The sequence below is a fragment of the Lissotriton helveticus genome, chromosome 7 (assembly GCF_964261635.1).
Source record: "Lissotriton helveticus chromosome 7, aLisHel1.1, whole genome shotgun sequence".
In the NCBI taxonomy this organism is placed as follows: domain Eukaryota; kingdom Metazoa; phylum Chordata; class Amphibia; order Caudata; family Salamandridae; genus Lissotriton; species Lissotriton helveticus.
This window is the reverse complement of record NC_136068.1, coordinates 1733917240-1733941801: the sequence shown is the minus strand read 5'-3', so window position 1 is coordinate 1733941801 and position 24562 is coordinate 1733917240. Positions and strand designations below refer to the sequence as shown.

The following is a 24562-nucleotide window of genomic DNA, read 5'->3' as shown; positions in this document are numbered from 1 at the left end:
TCCTAAAAATGAAAAACCACACCTGGCAGTGTGGGAAACATTTACCCCGATTACCCCTGGAAGAATCTTCCAAAGTTATATCCGAAATCAAATCAGGATCACCATTTCATCCGTGTCCGCCAACATTGCTAAAAGCGATAACAGAGGAGGTTAATCCTTTTATTAACTCAATCCTCAATTCCTCACTACAAACAGGGGAGATTCCAGCTTGCTGGAAAGTTGCTGCTGTAAGACCCTTACAGAAAAAAGCATTACGGGACCCCACAGTCTTATCTAATTTACGGACTATTTCACTTCTCCCGGCTATCTGTAAAATGACAGAAGCCTGTGTTGATAAGCAGCTGGTGTCCTATTTGGAGGAGAATCATATTCTTCACCCTAATCAAGCTGGGTTTAGAGCTCATCACTCTACTGAATCTGCAGTATTGCACACCACAGAGACCATCAGGGCTGCATTGGATTAGGGAAAGAGGGCCGTCCTGATCCTATTGGATCTTTCTGCAGCGTTTGACACGGTGTCTCATGCTATTCTATTACATCGTCTTATGAATGTTGGCATAGGAGGCACCGTGTCAAAGTGGTTTGCAAACTTCCTTAAGGATAGAAGGCAGATTACAATGTTAGGCCAGTTCTGTTCCGAGGAGATGGTGGTTCGGTCTGGGGTACCGCAAGGCTCTAGTTTGAGCCCTATCTTATTTAACCTATATATGGTCCCCCTGATCGAACTCATCTCCACCTTTGGAATTAGTACTATAGCGTATGCTGACGATACGCAACTGGTCCTTACCCTTGATGAAAACCCGGCACTGGCCGAAAAGACCTTAAAAGAGTGCCTTACAGCAACCTTTGCCTGGATGAAAAACAACCATCTGAAATGCAACTCGGCCACAACAGAAATTGTGCCGTTTGGTCACAATAATCTGTTCTCCCTCCAGAGTTGCTGGCCAAAAGAGGAAGAAGCCCCGCCCAATACCATCTTAGCAGCTCGAAACTTGGGCATAAAATATGACAAGTCACTCTCGTTTAAACAGCAGGTAAATGAAGTGGCTGGAGTTTGCTTCAATATCATTAAGGGTCTTAGGAAATTCTTTGATCTTCTACCCCTATCAGCCAGGCGGTCTGTTGCAGTGGCATTGATTACATCTAGACTTGACTACTGCGACAGCTTGTATGCAGGGATTAACAAATCTGCCCTGCATACATTGCAGATGGTCCAGCATACCACAGCAAGACTGGTGCTCAGATGGCCAAGGAAATCTTCGGCCTCTGCTACACTGAGGGAGCTTCACTGGCTTCCTATACAGAAGCGCATCCTGTTCAAGGTGTTGGTGATTGTCTTCAGGGCCTATCATAAACATGGCCCCCTTTACCTCTCCAAATATTTTAACAGATATTACCCCACCCGGAACCTTAGATCCGCCACTGCAAATCTAATGAGTGTTCCAAAATGTAAACTCATGACAAAGGGAGGCAAGTCCATAGCAGTGTTGGGTGCTAAGGCATGGAACACGCTGCCTCTGAGTTTGCGCAACACCACACCTGAAAAAAAATTCAAGAAATCCCTTAAGACTGTAAATCACTGGTTTAATTCACCTTGACTGAGAACTTATTTCCGTCCATCCTTTTTAGCATATGAGTCCAAGCGCCAAGATGCTCCCTGGAGTGGTAGTGCGCTCTACAAATGTCCCTCACATCACATCACAGTTCTATGAGAAAGGAAACTCAACATCCATGGCAAAGCGGTTCCTTGATTTCCAACAAAGGACATGTCAAGAAGTACTGCCTGTCCGCTGTCCAGAGACTGTCTGATGTTGTCGGTGACAGCAATCAGTGCTGACTCAGTACTGTACATGGGTCTTATACCTGAATGGGATGGAGCAAGACAGCTGGAGACTTTGGCAAAATAAGACAGATGTTTATTAATAAGTTTTTCTAATATCTTGCTCAGGAGAGGTAACAGTGAAATAGGTCGATAGTTGGAAAGGTCATCCATAGGGGCCTTAAGATTCTTACGTATGGATATTATTTGTGCCGCCTTCCACTCAGTAGGGAGTTGACCTTTACTCAGCAAGAGATTGAGGATTGAACAGATTGGAGTAGCAAGCTCTTTGGACAGCAGCAAGGTGGTCTTGGCCAGATTGATATGAAGTGGGGAGCCTGATTTTACAGTGTTGAGTAAAGACTCTACTTTATCGGGAGTGAGCATGGGGAAGTTTTCTAGCTTCTGCATGTTATACAGAGCGGGGGAGTGGTTAACTATGGGATCCTGTTGAAAACTTCCATCTAAGGTGATTTTATCACAGATTAAATCAATTTTCTTTGTGAAGTGAGTAGCTATTTTGTCGCATAAATCTTGAGAGGGAGCTTCCCCATTGTTGCATGCCTTTAGAAGAGTGAAAGTTTTAAGAATCTGATAGAGTTTTGCAGTCCTGCCAAGTATCACGCATCAGACGTGACACTAACGCATTTCAGTGTGGTGCTCCGCAACACCGCACTGAAATGCATTGTCACGCATAATGCAGTAGTTTTTGCTGTCACAAAGCATGCTGCAAACAACTGTGTGTAGCAGCTGGCAGCACGATTGAATGCCTGCACTGCCTTCTCCCACAGACTTTGGGCGCTCCCAGTAGCTGAGCAGGCTCAGCCTCACAGCGACTGAATGAGCTAGTTCTGCTATAATGTATCTTTTTTGATTTTCGTGGCTTCATGGGGCTGAGTGACGCAAGTTTCAGACTTTCCGTAGTGCCACAGGAGCACGTGACGTGACGTCCTGCTACCAAAGGGTGCAGGGAGTTATTTCATTTTGGAAAGAATCTGCGTTGAGCGGCTCGACTCCTTGCTCAGCCTCACTGGTTTACTGGGGCCGGCCCCTGGGGCCCGGGCATCATGGTGGTCAGCGTCTGGCTCACACCAACCACGCTGCTTTTCGCAGTGACCTCAGACTCTGTCCTGCCCTGCAGGTCTGCCCACACTGGAGCAGGACTGACAGGCCCAGGAGCTGAATTATTGGCGGTCATGCCACCCGCCAGCAAATTACTTCAGAGCAGCCCGACTGACTCGAGGCCATGGCGAGGGAGAGTCCTGCATGATTATGCGTCCGCTGTGAGAGGGCCCGTCGTCACTGAGAGAGAGTCACGCTGCCTCAGCCTGGGGGCTGCAGAAGAACAACAGAACAAACACAGTGGATTGTGCCTGCGGGCTTCCAGGAGTTGTGCTTCGAGGGGTTCTGGAAGGAGACAAATACGTAAGTCAACATGTAGAAAGAATGTGGTGCATTTTTCAGTAAGAGGACATTAGTGCCAAATCAGGGTCGGATTGGGATCACAATTCGGCCCGGGCACTGACGAAAAAAGTGGCCCACATTCAAGAGGCGTGGCCCACATTCAAGGGGCGTGCCCTTTCATGAAACACCATTTGCACAGACAAGGAATTAAAGTGGGAGGATACTGTTCTTGCACAGGACACAGGGCCAAGGTGACAATGGCCTACATGCTGAGCAACTAAAAAAAATAGCAAGGCCCCTTTCTGTCACAAAATTATTCCAGCCCCCTGGGCACAGGAGCACCTGAAAAGCAGCAAAGCCCCTGCTATTACTAACCCACTTAGCCCTCCCCAGACCTTCAGCTCAGGAGCACATGAACAGAGGTAAGGCCCCTGCAATTAGTAAATTAATCAGCCCTCCAGGCCTCGGGAAAATGTCCTGGCAGGGGAGCACAAAACACTGCTTTCTGGGTCATCCAAGGTAGCCAGGTAGCCAGGGGGGAGGCTGAGGTGAAGCTGGTGCATGTTCCAAACATCACCTGGCCCCCACAGCAAGACCCATTCTTCCTCGCCCACTATGCCCTGAATGTGAAGGGCTGTGGGCGAGGTGTTAAGACTAACACCGTTTCTGGGCTGCATGGGCCCCAGGGGGGCCGAGGTGAAAATGGCTCAAAGGCCTGAGAAACACCTGGCCCCCTGGGAGGCCGATTCTTGCAAACAATCACCCCTCTCCAGCCCAGCCTCGGCGTGATTGCTTGGCAGGGCAGGGGTGAAGGAGAGGCCACAGCTGACAATCGCTGTCCGGCCGTGTGCGAGGCTGCTTTCATTTTCTCTGTCTGTCTCCGTGCACTCTGTGGGCCGTTTTTTTTCTCCCCTTTCCTAGTACACTCTCTGTGGACTGGGACAGGGGAGAAAAAACGGCCCACAGAGGGCACTGAGGCACCGGCCCTTCGGCCCATGCCCGAATGCCCGCCTTGCCAATCCGCCCCTGTGCCAAATGCGGTGAAATGCTGTTGCTCATCTTTATACATAAACAAACGGCGAATAATTGATCATGGAGCATTGATATATTTTTCTTTTCGTTCTTGTTTTCAATGACAGGGTGCATGTAAACTTTTGTGTCTGAACTGTATCATCGGGATGAAGGTCATAGTTAATATATAGTTAATCTAGGCAGCAATCACTACATTTGTGCTTGTTACAATTGTGATTATCACTATTCATGTTCGTTGACTAAGGAGTCGAGGGATTGGTATCATTTTCACATAGTAGGCATGGTGAGTGAGCACGTTATGATTCACTGCAGAGGGTAACGAATTTCTTATATTCCTTGACACTTGTTTGTAAATTAACTCCGCGGCATGTTTAAAAGGATTGTTTCCACCTGTATTGTTTATGACTAGTTTGATATCAGTTTGCTTGGAGGATAACTTTGTATGTTTTAGGGATGTTATATTGGGGCGCTCAGTTGCCAACATTGGCACAGGGTGTAAATATGCTGGTTTCCACACTGGATCTCATCTCTACACATACCGTGAGATTTAGCTTATTTTTTTTTTTACTTTTCGTGGTTGCTTTTCCTCAGGGCAGCATTGATTGGCAGAGCAGCTCGCTGGCGCTCTTCGCAGGCAGGCCCCTGTTAGTGCACTTTCTTGTTGCTCCAATGGGTCTCATTTCTGATATTTATATGTTTCTCCATATGTTTCATTGCTTGATTTTTGATGCAATAAAGTGTCACTCATAGTTGTTGAAATGTCACTCATAATTACAATGAAATTATGAAAATGTCACACATAGCAATTTGAAGCCTTGGCAGCTATGGTTTTTGGGGCATTCCCAGCCTGCTCTAGTTGCAGTGCAATAGGGGCTTTGGGGGCATTTTTAAAATATTTTTATGATATTTAGTCAGAGCAGTTTTGTATGACCATTTAACTAATGCTTCTATTAGTGTTAAAGTTTTCAGAAACATTTACCAAGCACATACCAGAAGATTTAAAAACAATAAAATGATTTTGTTGGGTGGCTGACTTGAAATGATAGTTCACAGTGCATGAATAGCTGCTTTGATAGTTTCCCATCCATTCACTTGTCTGCTTACCATAACGTTGTTTGGCTTCAGATCCTGATGCACAATATTTTTCTTATGAAGGTAGCTTAGACCTTTGCACATTCCAAGGATGATATGGTCTTTTTCTGCAGCCAATAACTGTGAGAAGAATACAACCAGGTTACATTTTGAACCATTAAACCAAGAGTTAGAGACCAGTGACAACCTTCAAAAAGCAAACAGCAGTTCTACAAACCCCAACCAGTTGGCAACATCCTACTGATGGTGTACTCTACAACATACTGAATATAACCACAGAAGTGTTTGTCCTGAGAGCAGCAGATTATACAATGGTAATGCAAGTGAACTGTTATTGGTCTGTGAGCGGTCTTGTTTAAATGGTGTGTGAAGTATTAACTGTACTCTCACTTCTCTGATCATAGTCTCTGAAGCAGCTGCATCCTTTAAAGTTTTCTTTGAAAGAAATCTGAAAAGCAAAGCTACTAACCAGACACAACACAGGGTGTTATAGTGCTAGCTCCAATGATCGGTGAAGGGATTAGAGACACTAGTAGAACAAGCATTTACAATGCAATAGGTCTCCCAGCTTTAAAGTTTGAGCTATTGGCATTGTATATTACAATGTGTTACATTAACTTGTTATCAAACTCTGAATTGTTGTATAAAGATGATTTGCAAACTGTCAAATGTTGCTGAATAGTAAGCAACGTTGTGAATAATATTGTTTGCTAGTCATCCTTGGGTACCAGAGTACTTCACTTGAGGCAGCTCACTACTCTGCACTCACTACTCTGCACTCACTACTCTGCACTCACTGCTCACTACTCTGCACTCACTACTCACTACTCTGCACTCACTACTCACTACTCTGCACTCACTACTCACTACTCTGCACTCACTACTCACTACTCTGCACTCACTACTCTGCACTCACTACTTAAATGGGTTAAATTTACTATTCCCACTCCAGTGAGTGGGCTTCCCTCCTTTTACACTCCAGTGAGTGTAAAAGGAGGGAAAGTGTTGAATAGCATAGGTGTAAAAATTACTATTCCTACTTCAGTGGGTGCAAAAGTAGGGAAAGTGTTGGATAGCCTAGGGGTAAAAATTACTATTACCACTCCAGTGAGTGCAACAGTATGGAAAGTGTTGGATAGCGTGTGGGTTAAAATTACTATTCCCACTCCAGTGAGTGCAACAGTAGGGAAAATGTGGGATAGCGTAGGGGTAAAAATTATTATTCCCACTCCAGTGAGTGCAACAGTAGGAAAAGTGTTGGATAGCGTAGGGGTTAAAATTACTATTCCCACTCCAGTGAGTGCAACAGTAGGGAAAGTGTTGGATAGTGTAGGCATAAAAATTACTATTCCCACTCCAGTAAGTGCAACAGTAGGGAAAGTGTTGTATAGCATAGGGGTACAAATTACTATTCCCAATCCAGTGAGTGCAACAGTAGGGAAAGTGTTGGATAGCGTAGGGGTAAAAATTACTATTCCCACTCCGTTGCTGGCCTAGCTCTATCATTGATAGACTGATGCAGTAAAACATTGCAAAAATAAACCAACGTAGCACGGGGTTTTGTGTCCAGAAATGCTTTAGATAGCATATCAACCATGTACAACCGGGTACCCGACCCTTCCTTTCCCTCTGGTACACCAAGTACCCGCAGGTTTTTACTACTGTGTGTGTCACTACACTGTCCGAACACCGTTATCTTACTGGGACATGTGGTATGGTAACAGTTATGTATTACACTGGTGGCCAAAGGAGCTAATGTGCCTACTCCAAGGATCTGTGTTTGCTCTCCTATACTCACATGTTCACTTTTTTGATTCCACATGAGTTTACATGGCTTTTCATCCTTCTAAGGTCGATAAAATGAGTACCATTGAACAGAGGATCTTTGACCATTCAATAGCACAACTAAACTTTTCAGTGAGCTTACAGAGAGCGCAGAGTAGTGAATGCAGAGTAGTGAATGGAGAGTAGTGAGTAGTGAGTGCCGAGTAGTGAGTAGTGAGTGCAGAGTAGTGAGTAGTGAGTGCAGAGTAGTGAGTGCAGAGTAGTGAGTAGTGAGTAGTGAGTGCAAAGTAGTGAGTGCAGAGTAGTGAGTAGTGAGTGCAGAGTAGTGAGTGCAGAGTAGTGAGTAGTGAGTGCAGAGTAGTGAGTAGTGAGTGCAGAGTAGTGAGTAGTGAGTGCAGAGTAGTGAGCAGTGAGTGCAGAGTAGTGAGTAGTGAGTAGTGAGTGCAGAGTAGTGAGTTTTTTCAGGGATGCCGATTTTCATGGTCTTCTAACTTCCATTGTATGTCAGTTAGTTGAGCATCATGTGCAATAGTAATTTCGCATGTGTCTGCCAGGTCGTTCTCCAGAGTTTCTGTTCTTGGTTACAGGGTTGTCAGGCACTCATTGATTATACAGCATGACTTTGCGACTTTCCTATCAGCCCCTTGAATCTTCTGCATGGCTGTCTGCGCTCGCCTGTTATCTTGGCGCGTCTCCTCACAATGATAGAGTATATATTGAAGAACAGTTTCTAGGGTTGGGTGTATTGAGGGAAGTGTGCTGTCACCTTGGGGGTGGTGTTGTCAGGCTAGTGAGTAATTCTTACCCTGAATGATACCAATTTAGGCTTTTTATGCAGATTGGGGTGGCTTGTTCTTCTTGTTGCCTTACGCATTGTGACTGTTGGGTCTCTTTTATCACTGTCCGAAATCTCCTCGCTCGAGTCACCTAGTGAATCTGATCCTGAGCCTGACTCTGATCAGATTCCATCTGAGAGGGAAAATAAGCAATCCATTTCTCGCTCACTATGGTTCGAGGAGGCGGCTTGGGTCGTGGTTAGGGCATTTTCCTGATAGGGGTTTAGTGTGGTGGTTTCTAAGGTTGTTTCCTCCACTTGAGCCCCAGACCCCTCCGTCTTACACCCATCGTCGTCCCTTGGCCCGGTTGCAAGCAGGGGGAAGCGGGAGGCAATTGACTGCTCGCTGTTACCACGCTGATTTCAAGTAGAAATACGGGCACAGATATGAATAGAGATACAGTCTCGAGAAAAGCCTCATGCCCATCTACCAGTTGTTATGGCAACATCCACCCCATCACACCACTGCCTGTAACACTACCCCCTCGGCTTTGCTCACCTGTTCCATCTCCATCTTCTTCTTGTCGTTGTGACTGCGGAGTCACGGCATGCTTAGCTCCTGGTGCGGCTCTCAGCAGGTCCAGGACAGAGGGCTGACTTGCGTGCGGCTGAGATGGAGCTCCGCCCTTGGTTTTTCTATCCTCCGCCTACTCCATCCGGGTTGTGGAATTTCATACAGACTGCTTCTTTCCCCCGCCGGGTCTGGCCTGAGGGTCAGATGATGTTGCAGATTTTGGAGAGGAGCCAGCACTCACATCGGAGCGCGTCTTCCCCTTCATTCCTCCTCCGACCGGGACTTTTGGTGCCATTGTTTCCTGGGAGTATGGCTGGCACTGACCCACATATGCTAACCAACCTCCTTGCTCTTCGCTGCTGCGTGTCAATGTGGTGAAAAGGCAGAATAGTGCCTTGATGAGTTCTGTGCGGCAAACAGCACCCCCCCCTTGCTGGGACCGCGGCAAAGCTGCAGATAGGAAGACAGAGTTTCCATTCACTCTTTCGCTTTATCTTCCCCTGCCTTCTTAGCTTTTTCACAAAATTTTTTCTCATAGCATTGAGCCTGAAAACCAGTGTTTCCTGCTGTTCCTCTCCAATATCTTTTTACCTTTAGAGCAGCAAGTTAAATGCGACGCCGTCCCTTTAATCCATGCTCGAGGACGTGGGTCCCACGTGGAGCACGAGGAGTGGAGGGGAAGTCAGGCACGGTCGCCTGTGACGGGGGCGGGGCCACGTCCAGACCGGAAGAGGAGGCAGGCGGAGTCGATGCGTCTCGCGGCCCGGGGCTCCTGTGAGCGGTGTGGAGACCCGGGGCCGCGCTAGCAGGAGGTTGGGCGCCGCGTGCTGAGAGAAGAGTCCCCGACATTGCCCAGGTAAGTTTCAAAAGGCTGGGGGGGCTTGGTGCACTTGTGTGTGTGTATGCTCGTGTGTGTATGCGACGGCGACGGTGACGGCGGGGGAGGGGGGGCCTCGGGGATGCGCGCGCCCCAAACTGTCTGTGTGTGTGTGTATGCGACGGCGGGGGGGCCTCGGCGCACTCGTGTGTGTGTGTATGCATGGGAGAGTGTGTGTCTCTGTATGTATGTATGTATGTGCGTGCGTGCATGGGTGCTCGTGTGTGTGTCTGTGTCTGTGTGAATGCGCATGCGTGTGGGAGCTTCCCAGGAGACAGCAGCTGGCCACAGCGCTCGTTCGCGTGCGCGTGGCCAGCTCTAATCGCCTCCTCGGAGACAAAATGCGCGCGGCCAGTACTGTCTCCTGGGGAGCACAGTCAGTGACAAAAGATCTCCTGGCGGACACAGCGCTGACGCGCTGTTAAACGCCAGGAGACCTAAAAAAAGGGTATGAAAGAGAAGAGGAGTCAATCCAGTGAAGTAGTTAAAAGCCAGGATTTGAACTCCTCATAAAAGAGATACACTTTGGAGAAACAACTGGATATATGTCTAAAACGGTAATATGGCTGTTCAAAGTTTAAGTATGGAATGGAGGAGTGAAGGAAATGTATTTCCCCAGTTAAACCAAAAAAGATAACATTAGCTTTTAGAAGTTTATGTGACCTGTGGCAATGGAGCGTTAATGTCATATGCAAATTGCTCCATTTGCAAACTTTTGTTAGGAATATACTATCAAAAACATATCTACATAATATAGAGAATTCTGAAAGAAAAAAAAAACAATGGAGTATTCATATTTTGGTTACCTTAAATCAGTGGAGGCTCCTAAGCTAAAGAGGAGGGGCGTCAGTCCACTGCTTAAAAGGGGAAAAAAATGATAATATATCGTTATTATCATTTTATTTTTACTATTGGAGCACTGGCAGAGCGGGGCTGGCAAGAGCAGGGGGAAAAGTGGTTTTCACTCCCTAAGTTCACATGACTGTTTGGCCGGCCCTCTTGGACCGGTCAACACACACATGCACACTGTGCATCTTCCCCACCAGGCTGCATTACACAGCCTGATGAGAAACAAGCAAAGACTCCCAGTCCCTGTGCTCAGACCAATCATAATGCTGCATTGCAACGTTGTGGTTGTCTCAGGGAAGCCTGGGAGACCGGGTGGAGAGGCGGCGGCCGGTCGGCACAGTTAAGTCTTTTTTTTCCCCTCTGGAATCCTCCCTCAACACCCACCCACCCCTAACCAGTAGCAGCCGCTACTCCTTTAAATCATTAATCTCCCACGAGCAGCTTAGGCACTTTTGGCACCTCTCCGATTTCCCAGCCCAATCGGTCATTTAAAGGGTACGAAGAGTTGTGCTGCAATCTGCGCACTGTCCCTGGAGAGAAGGCCATCCAAACTAATGGCTAAAAGCAGACACACACATAAAGAGTGTGACTGACAACACGGTGATCGGCAGCACAAATAAAGCTACATGGTGACTGGCCGTGTTGTAGGCACTGGGTGAGGCAGAAGAGAGAGAGAGAGAGAGAGAGAGAGAGAAGAGTGTGTATGTGTGTGCATATGTGAGACAGAGGAAATAATGGCAGTGGTGCTGTATAAGCTGGAATGGAAATTTATAAGATCTGGAGTTGTGTGAGCGGTTTATGAGATCAGCTCCCATGTGTGACCCTGCTGGTGATGCGGGCCAGATGAAAGAGGAAGGCAGGAATGGGAGACGTGACAGGTAACTTCCTCATCTGCTGTGTCAGGATTAGTGTACACGTGTGTCTGTACTTGCAGAAGAGGGAGCAGTCTTTGTATGCAACCACACTCATGTGCCTTGTTCTGGTTGCATGCATCCTATGTCTCTACCAAGGGTCAACTACTGTCAACAGGGAAAGTATGATGTGATAACGATGGCAGATTGTGTTTGATATGAAAATATAACAAGAACAATAATCTAGGAACAACCAACAGCATGTGATGCCCCATTGTGGTCTTCTTTGGCACAGTGCTGTGTATCCCTGACACAATGGTGATCATGGCATTCTTAAAATATGTCTGCCATCCTTGCCCGTGCTGTGTTGGCTGTCTGGCACAGCAGCAGCTATCTCCTACATTCAATAATCATACCTGGCCTAATTGTGGTTGCCCCTTAACATAATGGTGGCCATCCATCACAGCACATCATTTTGACATCTCTGGCCTGACGTGGCCACCCAGGGCTTAATGGTGTCCATGCACAACATAATGGTGGCCAGTCCCGGCATAATTATGGCCACTGTTGATATAACATGGATATGACTGGCATTATGTTGTGCAGCATTGCTTAAGAGGGTTGCTGGAATAATAATGGCCATTCCTTGCATAATGTTTGCATCCTTGCCCAAAGCAAAGATGCTCCTGTGCCATTTTGTGGGCACATGGCAGTATGTGTGAAACTTTGGCACACAGTCGGTCATTGCAGAATTGTAACTATCTACAACATACTGTGGCATCACTGGCATTATGTTCTTTAGCCATTGCAGGGATTGTAGGGGAAGGAAGGGATAGATGGATTGACAGACACACAGACAGACAGACAGACAGATCTAGAATCTCGCCTTTCAGAGAGGACAGGCTCATGGAAAGTTCTACAGTACTGACATTGTATGTGCAGTGGGCATGTAGCACATGTATGGCAGTAGGACACTCTGTGAATGGAGACCACGAGTACTGGCACCAACGCGAACCATTTTGGACGGCCTGTGGTGAGCATGGCCCATGACAGAGGAAGTGTATTGATTGCTTTCCTATGGCTGGATGGGTGGAGACCTAGGCAGTAAAGTGAGGGAGGATGGAGACTGGGCTACCCTTATAAATTCAATAAAATCCTTTAAACAAGGGCCTGCCTACTAGTGCAGGGGAGGTCTGCACTTTTGATTGTTAAAGGTGAGGACAGAACTATTCATGAACTGGCCTGGGATATCTGCTCTAGCTTTAGGCTGGATTAGCATCCACTCCCATTCAACTACACTTAACTCTGGTTGCAGCATAGATGCAAAGTCGGGAACACACATCCACGTTTAATATCCTGCGGTTAAAGCTTTCATCAGTGGCCTTAAAATATGTATTTCTCCCAAAACACAGCCGAGCCCCTGTTTGGAAACTAAAAAGGAGTTCTCATGCAGCTCATGGATTCACCCATTCTGTCTCAGAAGCAGGAAATATCAAGCTTAAACCATAGAGATCTAATCACTCCTGAGGCGGAAGCCGGGAGAGCTGTTCGCATTTTGTTTTAAAATTATCCTTGCTTTGTATTGCTTTTAAACCCACTGAACACTCACCCTCGAGCACTTTCCCCCTGATAGCTGCTGGAATATCCTTCGCACAGCGGAATTTAGCGTTGTTGCGGGTAGGGAACAACATCGCCGCCATCGCGCGCCAAACCCCAGGGCCACGCCCACTTTCTGAGGCCACGCCCACTGACCCAAGCCTTTAAAGTCGCGCTAAATCACTAGCGCGCCACAGAGATCTAATCACTCCTGAGGCGGAAGCCGGGAGAGCTGTTCGCATTTTGTTTTAAAATTATCCTTGCTTTGTATTGCTTTTAAACCCACTGAACACTCACCCTCGTGCACTTTCCCCCTGATAGCTGCTGGAATATCCTTCGCACAGCGGAATTTAGCGCTGTTGCGGGTAGGGAACAACATCGCCGCCATCGCACGCCAAACCCCAGGGCCATGCCCACTTCCTGAGGCCACGCCCACTGACCCAAGCCTTTAAAATCGCGCTGAATCACTAGCGCGCCACAGAGATCTAATTACTCCTGAGGCGGAAGCCGGGAGAGCTGTTCGCATTTTGTTTTAAAATTATCCTTGCTTTGTATTGCTTTTAAACCCACTGAACACTCACCCTCGTGCACTTTCCCCCTGATAGCTGCTGGAATATCCTTTGCACAGCGGAATTTAGCACTGTTGCGGGTAGGAAACAACATCGCCGCCATCGCGCGCCAAACCCCAGGGCCACGCCCATGCCCACTTCCTGAGGCCACGCCCACTGACCCAAGCCTTTAAGGTCGCGCTGAATCACTAGCGCGCCACAGAGATCTAATCACTCCTGAGGCGGAAGCCGGGAGAGCTGTTCGCATTTTGTTTTAAAATTATCCTTGCTTTATATTGCTTTTAAACCCACTGAACACTCACCCTCGTGCACATTCCCCCTGATAGCTGCTGGAATATCCTTCGCACAGCGGAATTTAGCGCTGTTGCGGGTAGGGAACAACATCGCCGCCATCGCGCGCCAAACCCCAGGGCCACGCCCACTGACCCAAGCCATTAAAGTCGCGCTGCATCACTAGCGCGCCACAGAAATCTAATCACTCCTGAGGCGGAAGCCGGGAGAGCTGTTCGCATTTTGTTTTAAAATTATCCTTGCTTTGTATTGCTTTTAAACCCACTGAATACTCACCCTCGTGCACTTTCCCCCTGATAGCTGCTGGAATATCCTTCGCACAGCGGAATTTAGCGCTGTTGCGGGTAGGGAACAACATCGCTGCCATCGCGCGCCAAACCCCAGGGCCACGCCCACTTCCTGAGGCCACACCCACTGACCCAAGCCTTTAAAGTGGCGCTGAATCACTAGCGCGCCACAGAGATCTAATCACTCCTGAGGCGGAAGCCGGGAGAGCTGTTCGCATTTTGTTTTAAAATTATCCTTGCTTTGTATTGCTTTTAAACCTACTGAACACTCACCCTTGTGCACTTTCCCCCTGATAGCTGCTGGAATATCCTTCGCACAGCGGAATTTAGCGCTGTTGCGGGTAGGGAACAACATCGCCGCAATCGCGCGCCAAACCCTAGGGCCACGCCCACTTCCTGAGGCCACGCCCACTGACCCAAGCCTTTAAGGTCACGCTGAATCACTAGCGCGCCACAGAGATCTAATCACTCCTGAGGCAGAAGCCGGGAGAGCTGTTCGCATTTTGTTTTAAAATAATCCTTGCTTTGTTCTGCTTTTAAACCCACTGAACACTCACCCTCATGCACTTTCCCCCTGATAGCTGCTGGAATATCCTTCGCACAGCGGAATTCAGCGCTGTTGCGGGTAGGGAATAATATCGCCGCCATCGCACGCCAAACCCCAGGGCCACGCCCACTTCCTAAGGCCACGCCTCCACCTCCCTATACCAATGTGCATTCCCTGGACGCGCAGCGGGCGAGCGCAGCGCCGAAGGCACGCCAAAGGGAAGCCCGTCTGCGCCCGTCCGCGCCCAGGGCCCAAAACCCCTGGATGCCACACTCCATTATCAAGGGACTACACGCCTGACCTACTACTCTCCATGCGACCCCCTGTCAAATTAAACTGTAAGATCCTACCAAACGACAGGCACAATTCCATCTCGTGTCCTTTCTGCAACTTCCAACTTGATGTCCCCCAGCTCTGTCGGCCCTTTTCCTCAGGCCGTAAGCCGGTACATACGTGGCTCCTTGGAAGCCTGAATTGTAGATCCCTTAGCAAACACAAAAGAAACATATATGACCTCTTGTCCGACAATTCACTAGATGCCCTATTTCTCACAGAGACGTGGCTACATGCCAGCTCAGGCCCAGACATAGCTGAAGCCCTACCGTCTAACTATGCCATTGTCAGAACAGATCGAACCACTGGCATAGGGGGTGGCATAGCAGTCATCTTTAAAAAATCGTTGCAATGTACCTTGTAACGGGTTTCCCTAAACGCCTGTGAGATGGCCCTTTTTAAACTTCAACTCCACCCAAACTTCACCTTCACGGGTCTCCTGATTTATCGACCACCCGGCCCCATTCAACCCTGGGCCACTAAATTCATGGACTGGGTCGCCGCGGTTCGGGCAAACTATAGCAATTTGTCCATTATAGGAGACCTAAATATACATTTTGACGACCATCTGAACAAACCTGGCATAAACTTAATTCACGATCTTGCTGCCATGAATCTCACTTTGTGGAATTCGGGAGCTACACACAAAGGAGGCCACCTTCTGGACCCAATTTTTTCCAGCTTTCCCCTGTCACTCTGCCATCCAGCCTTGCCCCTACACTGGTCAGATCACTTCCTTACTAATTTCAGCGTGTCTGACCATATGACTTCTAGCTCCTCCGGCAGGACAGGACAGTCCGGTAAAAGGAATTGGATGAAACTGGACATAAACCACTTCATGTCCGTACTAGACTCTGTACCTCTGGATGAATTATTTGATACTGAGGACATAGAGACTGTAGCCACTAAGATCAACAAATGGCTACTAGGAGCCTTAGACACCTGCCTTCCCTTGGCTCGCAAAAAACTCACAACCCACAACTCTCCTGCGTTATGGTACAACGAGGAACTGAAGGCAGCGAAATCCAAGTGTAAACGCTTGGAACGCCTTTGGAGGACAGACTACTCCCCTGTAGCCTGCCTGACCTACCGAAACGAACTCAAGCTTTACCATAAAGCCTGCTCTACGGCCAGAGCCAACTACGTGGCGAAATCGGTCTCAGAAGCCACTAATAAATCTAAAACTCTGTTCAATCTCGTAAAAGAGTTAGCGGGCGCAAGCACATCAGCCAAACCCCTTCCACTGAATGATGTCCAATGTGAAGAATTGGCCCTGTTTTTCACAAAGAAGATTGAGACCATCTACCAGGACATTGTAAAACAGCACCAGACTCAAGTAGAGACAGACCTGGACCTCGATCCGAAGGGGGAGGCCATTTCCTCTGCGCTAAACCTGTCCTACGAGCCACTAACTTCCTGGCCCGAGATAAATGTTCAGGGTCTTCGAGACACCTTAGGGAAAGTGAAATCTGGCTCTCCCATCGACACCCTCCCAATCTCCGTACTCAGACTCCTGGACACCCCACAACTCTCCGTCATCTGCCAAACTTTGAACCTATCCCTCTCCACAGCAAAGGTCCCAGCCATGTGGAAACATGCCATGGTGTCACCCCTACTTAAGAAACCATCGGCAGACCCGAAAATCCTGGCCAACTTCCGCCCAATATCCCTCCTACCCGCTTTATCCAAAGTTTTGGAGAAACATGTCCATGGACATCTCGCCAGTTTTACGGAAGTAAACAACATACTTCACCCCTCTCAATCGGGTTTCCGCCCTGGCTTTTCGACTGAGACGACATTGCTTGGAGTGATGGATAATCTTCGCCTCTTAGTCGACAGAGGTGACTCCGCTGCGCTGATTTTACTTGACCTCAGCGCAGCGTTCGACACCATCTCCCATAACATTTTGTTAAATTCGCTCTCTACCATGGGCATCAGGGGTAAAGCACTGGACTGGATATCATCTTTCCTGACTCTAAGGACGTTTCAAATCATCTCCAGTACCGTGGCCTCAAATGTCCATCGATCCCCCTATGGTGTCCCTCAGGGCTCAGAGCTGAGCCCCCTGCTTTTTAACCTATACGTAACCCCACTTGCCCAGATCGCCGAAGCAGCAGGTCTAAACATGTTTACCTACGCCGATGATTCACAGATCGTATTTTCTCTCTCCAATGGAGACCACGACTCCTCCTCCCTCCTGCAGTCTGGCCTTAGGAACATCGCCACCTGGATGAGTAAGAATATGCTCAAACTAAAGGGTAGCAAAACTGAGGTTCTAATACTGGGCCCAAACCAAAATCTCTGGAACCCAAGACACTGGCCATCTGAAATGGGCTACCTACCAATCCCTTCACAAAAAGTACGCAACTTAGGCATTATTATTGACAACGGCCTAACCATGGAGCCTCAAGTCACTAATCTGACATCCACCTGCTTCACCATTCTGAGGTGGCTCAGGAAAATCATTTGGATGCTACCCGACGATACTCAAAAGTCTGTGGTCAACGCATTAATCACCTCCCATTTGGACTATGGAAATGTCCTCTACCTAGGGGCTTCACAGTCGGTCATGCGACGCCTTCAACTGGTGCAGAACGCCGCAGCAAGACTGCTCTGCAAGTGCCACAGAAGGGAACACATGTCCGGTCACCTTAAGGCACTCCATTGGCTACGTATCGAAAACAGGGTCAAATTCAAAACACTTAGCCTTATGCACAGAATCAAATGGGGCACTGCCCCTAGATACCTACAAGCCCTCGTGCGAACCTACACGCCGGCTCGTTGCCTGAGCTCCTCATCTCAAGGCCTTTTCTGTGTACCCAAAGTACGCCTAGTGAGGATGGGGGGTAGATCTTTCTCCCTATTGGGCCCCAAGCTCTGGAATTCCCTCCCTCAGCACCTACGCCTGGAAACCCGCTATATCTACTTCCGCAAAGCCATCAAGACCTGGCTTTTTAACCAGTAACTTGCTCTGGCCTCTCCCCAGAGTCTTTCGTTCTGTCCATGTGGTTTAATGTCTCTTAGCGCCGGGAAACCCTTTTTGGGTAGCTGTCGCGCTTTAAAAGCCCAATAAATAAATAATAAATAGAGGAATACTTCATCCAGGTTAATAAGCAGCCGTTAGACTATCACACATCAGGCATTAGAGTAACGCATTTTAATGGGGTGGTCTGCATCCCTGCACTAAAATGCATTAATCACGCATTTTTATCGCCTTGACCACAATGGATGCTGTGAGGAAGAAGCAGGGAGTGACAGCAACCGTCATAACTGCATTTACAGCAGCGCATTGTCCGAGTGCTGTGCAGACAGTGCTGCAAGGTTTGTAATGTCCACTCAGATCTATGTGTTAATAAATGTTGATTAAGAACTTTAATATCATTTAATTATACCCAAGGGAGGCTCCTCCATTAGGGCGGAGGAGCGTCGCCCCAATGCTTTCTCGCAGTGCAAGAAGCAAAAACATAAAATGGTAAAATTACCATTTTATGTTTCTGCTTCTCGCACTGCAAGAATCCAGAAGTGCATGGTTGGGGCGGGTGGGTCTACTGGAATATAGGGGAGGAGTGGCTAGCCCAAAGCTGTGGGCCCTGACTGTTTGGTCCCAAACCAGCCATGTGCACTCTCCCTTTTCTCTATCTAGGCTACATGCAGCCTACTTACAGAAAATGGCCTCCCCATAGGCGCCCAGCTGCGTGCCGTCCCCACCAATCACAACGCTGCCTTTGCAATGGCTTGGGGAGGGAGGGCAGCTGCTTGCTTCCTGTTCCTCAACAAGGGACCCGGCTAGGAGCTGCAACAGTGCGGGACCCGAGAAGGCAAATGTATTTAATTTTTTTTAATTAATCCCCTCCCCGAGACCCCCATCACTGGCTTCCCCACCCGCGACTCATGCCGGCCACGACTGATTATAGCAGTCTGCAACTCAGAGCTGCTCACCTCAGGCTCGTGTCCCAACGGGCTGGGCTCAGTTGACTGTATTAATAAGCAGTCAAGACCCCGCCAACACTGCATCAGCCTATCATGTGGCCTGTAGTTCCGTCCGTGCTAGTAATCAGTAGACTAAGTGAACTAACCGGGAGTGGCACCTTCCCTGTTTCTGTTTTTAGAGTAACTGGAGCCACCACAGCGTCACTGACAGTGACCTTTCCTTTTGGCGGCTTAGGGCATTCTGAATGTCGCAGACGCATGATGGGTGCTTGCCGGCATGATCACCACTGTGTATGTAGTTTTCTATCTTTGGTGCCAGAATGTGGCGGCTGGCACCTCTTAGGTCGGTGAGGTCCACAAGGAGAGGAGGGACTCTTTCTTTTATCATTATGCCATGGAGGAGGGTCTAGTCAGCGCAGGCTGTGGCAGGATGTTTTTAATTTCAATTTCCTGCTGGGCCGGGCCCCCAGGAATTGCTGTGGCCACCTGGCCAAGTCCTGTCCTGTCGTGGGGAACTCCCCGGGGGTTGTGTATAGTCACGGTGAGTCTGAGAGCAGGTGCTGAGCATCTTTAAGAGGTACATGGCTCGGCTCTCAAGACAGCGGTGCCACCTCTCAACTCCATAAGCTCCTCTCACTGTTGGGACCGTCTTTTATCTCACCTGCAGCAACTGTCTGCAGCCAGAAGTGAGTGCGACTCACAGAGAGTCTTCAGCGACACATCAGCTGCAGGCTTTATTTACCCAGCTGCATCACTGTGTTGACTCAGAGATAGACTGTAGTGATTCCAAATGTTCCTGCTCAAAGGTCGGAGCTTTATCTACTGGCAATTTTGATGCACATTGCACTTGCGCAGAGGGCTAATGTCCCTGCTGTAAAGAACATGTAGAACATGTACCATGCATACTCAGAGCTGTATGTTATGAGGAAAGCCTTGAGTTACTGCTTTTCTCACAGAGATCCTTTTTTTTACTTGTGGAACTTCTGATGCACTGCAGCAGGTGCTCAGCTGAGGGGTGGAGGATACTTTTGATTAAAATAAACTTGGGTGTAAAATTAATTGGCAATGGGGATGAACTGCTTGTGTGTCTCGTCCAGGAGTTTCAATGCAACAATAAACATGTCAAGATAACTCTGGTAAATTAAGTTCCATGTGGAGCAAGATAAGCATTTTGTTTCGTAGCAGCTTTCAGTAATCATAAAGTAGTGCATAGGGTTAATATCCCTGCAGCAAAGAACACGAACCATGCATATTCGCAGAACTTTATTTTATGAGGATAACTGAGAGTAACTGCATTTTTCACAGAGATCATGTTGTTTTCATTTGTAGAACTTCTGTTGCTCTGCAATTGACACTGAGCGGAGGAGTGCTTTATATAAATAATAATAAAGTACTGACTCTGAAAGACTTGTTTAATGTTTAACATCATGGTCACACATTTGTTTTACAGTACCATCAGGATAAAAGGGCACTAGGTTAGTGGCCTTCCATTTCTGGTGCTTTGCAGCAGTTTCAAGATCATCTTAGCGTTTCTCATTGTTCAAATGGATGTAATTTCTGATATGTAACTGCTTCCCTGGTCTTCATTGCTTGATTTTACTTGTGATACAGTGTCACTCTAACGGTCACCCATTTTGTCATTCAATGTCACTCAGAAGTACACTGAAACTATGAAAATGTCACAAATAGGCCATCTGAAACCTTGGCAGGTATGCACATGAACAGGTTCACATTTGCAGGAACTAACCCATGTTTGTGCCAAATGTAGTGTCACCTTTCTACATTAATAAAACAAGGTTTTATACACAGATGTTAAAAGAGCACTTTTGTAGTACATTGTCACCACCAAGGCCTTCCGTAAAAATTCTACATTACATGGAGGACCCTGGGTTCCATTTTGGGAGGCCCAGGCTAGTCTGGTGAAAACATGAAGAGGTAGAGTAACCACTCCCCAGACAGATTTGTGTATTGCTGCATTCCTGTGAGATGAGTGGGACACACTAGAGGGAGAGAGAGACTCCCATGTACACTTCAAAGGGTGCTCCTTGATTTAGTGATAGATCGTAAGGAAAGAGCCAAGACACATCTCATGAAGGAGATGGGGCTGATGTAAGAGTCATTAAGTGTATGGCTGGGAGCCCAGGATTAACCTTTTTATGCACACTTCACTGTGGCTAACATCCAGGTGTGAACTCTAGTCACTCTCATGGTGTGTGTTGTGTTACTATCCGCTTCTAAGTCTCTCCAACTGTGATGGACAGCCTTTCAATATGAAGCAGAGAGAGAAAGTGTACACTTCAAAAGAAGTTGAACCCCAATATAAAACTTTAGACCCAGACCCTAAATCACATATGCTCACCAGAAATGGACTGTAAGAAGAGGAGGCTGAGACCCCAACATTTATCATCTGTCAAGCAGCCAGACAGGCTGTGTTACAAGGGAAGCTCTGCAAGACTTCTGCCTGTGACCAGGACAGGGGGGCAAGACTTCCTAATCTCCCTGCTGGGTGAGGGACATCACCCTGAGAAATCAAGACCACCTGTTCTGGAGCACTAGCACTGTCTTGCGTGCGAAGACCAGTGTGCCCTGTGAGGAAAAGGAGAATGCTGGAGGGAGGGAGGTCTAGTGACTTATGCTGAACAGACCATGTCATTGTCCATGTGCAGGTTCCAGTCAGCAACCCCTGTATGCAAGGATGGGGCGCCATGAAGATAGCCATGAGCAGAGAGCCATGTGGGACGAGTGAAGCCAGGCGGCGCCTGTGCCAGCGACCCCTTATGCTAGGTGTGGCGGCCATAAAATTCTTGCCAGAGCACCTCCAACCGCGTATGCTAAAGAGAGAGCTGCGACTCTCCGAAGAGAACCGGAGGGGTGTGAGTGCCCCATGGTCGAGCCACCCGCTGGGACATTGCAGGCCTTCTTTCTGCTAGAACAGGAATACTTTTATGGGTCTATCAGGCCCCAGGAGACTAGCTGCTGGGGGGGGTTTAACTATTTTACGAAGAGTTGGAGTGGACTACTGAGTTAAAGCCTACCAGTGAGCATTCCCTTCATGCAGCCACCAGTGATTGGGGAATAACCCCTACCACATTACAAAGAACAGGTGAGATAGGGATTTGCTAACGAAACACTAGAGTCCTGACCTCAAGGGGAAATGTGTTATTGTTTATTTATGTTGTAATATTGCTTTGAATGTGTAGAGTGACAAATAACATACTTCTTTTTATGAAAAAAGAAGTATTTGACTGGACATTTATGTATTGACACTGCTGTGTCCTCTCTGAGTCATGACTTGTGTTCACTGACTAGAATTCACACTGTCCTGTCCCCTCCCCACTCTCACACCACCCCCCAAGGGAGCCTTGGTTTGCTCAACCCTAACTGCCAGTGAAAGTCAAGTGCAGAAGGGGTATTTGGCCCAGTTGCTAAGTATCCATGGTAGGTTGGGCCCTGGGTCATCAGGATTGAAAGGCCTGAACCATAACTGGCAGCCCACTAACCCCTACGCGCCTCTTGGTCCTCTATAAAGGGTTCTGAAACACACATATTTATCTTCTCAAAGATTATTATAGTAAGAGTGATACTCAAAAAGACTTTAGGATGATCACCAATTTCTCGAGTGATGCAAATAGCACTAGAGAGGTATTACGGAGAAACTGGTGGATCCTTAAATCTGGTCTTGTTATAGGGGTGTGTCTTCCAGAATCCCCTATATTTATGTTTAGAAAGGTGAGATCGATAAAAGATCAGCTAGTACAGGCCACCTATCCCAAGATAATAGAGAATCAGTGTTCAATTAATTAAAAGGCTTTTTTCCTTGTGGTTGGTGCAAGGCCTGTGCTAACAGCAGGAAAGTTTTGGCATATGATATTCCAGGTCATTCTGCACCAAAGAAGATTTCTAAAGTCATGAATTGCAATACAACTTTCACAGTGTACTGTGTGGTGTGTCCCTGTCAGTTAAGATATATCGGCAGCACCATACACATTGCTAAAATACAGATTCTTAAAGATCTCAGAGCCATCACTAATAAGGATGCTACGTTTCCGGTGGCTAGACACTTTGAATCCCATCATGGCAGTAACAGGAATTTGTTGAGGTGTTTTTGCATAGACTATGTGGCCAGGGATATCAGAGGAGGGGACAGAGAACTATGACTCTCTAGACTTGAATCTAGGTACATTATTGATATGCAAAACCAAGGTACCAACAGGATTAAATAGTGGAGAAGAATTGGTGGTACATTTATGAATTTGTAGAAATATAGGAGAGATATTTGGTCAACCCCACACGGCTCCCTAGGTGGAGCAATAAACTAGTAGAAAGTGTATTTGTCTATAATGGTTGACTGCACACTAAGAACGTAAGTTAATTTGTGTGGAGGACTAGGGGGCCCACAGTAAATTTTGCCATTATCCTCTCGCGCTCGATACACCTGGGTCTACAAGGTATAGTGTGTTTTTATGGATAGAGAACAGTATACGCTGAAGCCCATAAGAACCTTAAGAATCTGTTTTATTGATATATGTAAGGCAGGTAGCCCATACAGGGCATAATATGGATTTTTATTCTAATTGTGAAATAATTTTGAACATGCATCATTGATTAGTAACTATTTGAATATGCTGTATGGCAGTGTATTGGTATACCGTCTTTAGCCTATACAGGACACTATAATATAGGCCTACTGGAACCACATGTATTATAAGAAAACCAGTGCAAGCAACGCATTGTTGTTATGCATTTGGCTGAATTAACAAGATAAGCGACATTGCCAATCACAATTAAGATACAATATGGCGATGTTATGAATACGATTTGTAAGGCATACCTGGCAGTCTTCATTTATGTCAATGAATTTTCGGCAACCAATTGATTGTATTATATTTAATGATGGATCACAATGGTGCACGCTACCATTGAGAAAGGCGTTTGCCGAAATGCGTCAAAATGTGTCCTCTCCTGTGAGTGCTGGTCTTCTGGACTGTGGAGCATCTATATCTAGATCTGTGTGTGTGTATGTGTGTGAAATAAACAAAGGTTACAGTGATGTTATAGTTAGGCTCACGTTTTACCCACACAAAACCATAGAAATTCAGCAGTTATAGTTATACTTATGTTAAGCAACTAAAACTTCTGGACTAAAGTTATTTAACAGCACGAGTTAGAGTTTCTTCAGATTAGTATAATTTATATTTAATTTTTCCAGGGCCCTCCATGAGCCGTTTCTGGCCCCCCGAGACCCCATCCCCCAGGGCCGGATGCATGTGTTAGAGGCAGGGCGACATGCAGCCCCCTCCCCTGGCCGCTTTCGGCCCCTCGGCACAATGTTTGTTTTAATGGGGAGGAAGGTGTGCAGCAGCACACCCCAAGCCGTTTGCGGGCCCAAGGACCCCATCTCCCGGAGCTTGATATGTTTTTTAGGGGAAGAGGCCCCCGCCCCATGGGCAGCTAAAGTAAGTTAATGTAGGGGGTTGATGTGTGGCCCCCTCCCTGAGCCATTAATATACCTGAGGACAGGGGAGGATTGGCAAGGCGGGCATTCGGGCATGGGCCGAAGGGCCGGTGCCTCAGTGCCCTCTGTGGGCCGTTTTTTTCTCCCCTGTCCCAGTCCACAGAGAGTGGACTAGGAAAAGGGGAGAAAAAAACGGCCCACAGAGTGCACGGAGACAGACAGATAAAATGAAAGCAGCCTCGCTGTGCGGCCGGACAGCGATTGTCAGCTGTGTGGCCTCTCCTTCACCCCTGCCCTGCCAAGCAATCAAGCTGAGGCTGGGCTGGGGAGGGGTGATTGTTTGCAAGAATCGGCCTCCCTGGGGGCCAGGTGTTTCTCAGGCCTTTGAGACATTTTCACCTCGGGCCCCCTGGGGCCCATGCAGCCCAGAAACGGTGTTAGTCTTAACACCTCGGCCACAGCCCTTCACATTCAGGGCATAGTGGGCGAGGAAGAA

At 47.6% G+C, this 24562-nt stretch overlaps 1 protein-coding gene across 1 annotated transcript in view; it reads right to left on the bottom strand.

The window, feature by feature from the left end:
* LOC144770714 (uncharacterized) overlaps nt 1-24562 on the bottom strand; it is a 115637-nt gene that overhangs the window by 19892 nt on the left and 71183 nt on the right. The window contains exon 4 of the mRNA XM_078655445.1: nt 5360-5467. Coding sequence (XP_078511571.1) covers nt 5360-5467 — 108 coding nt within the window. The remainder of the gene's footprint in view (nt 1-5359; nt 5468-24562) is intronic.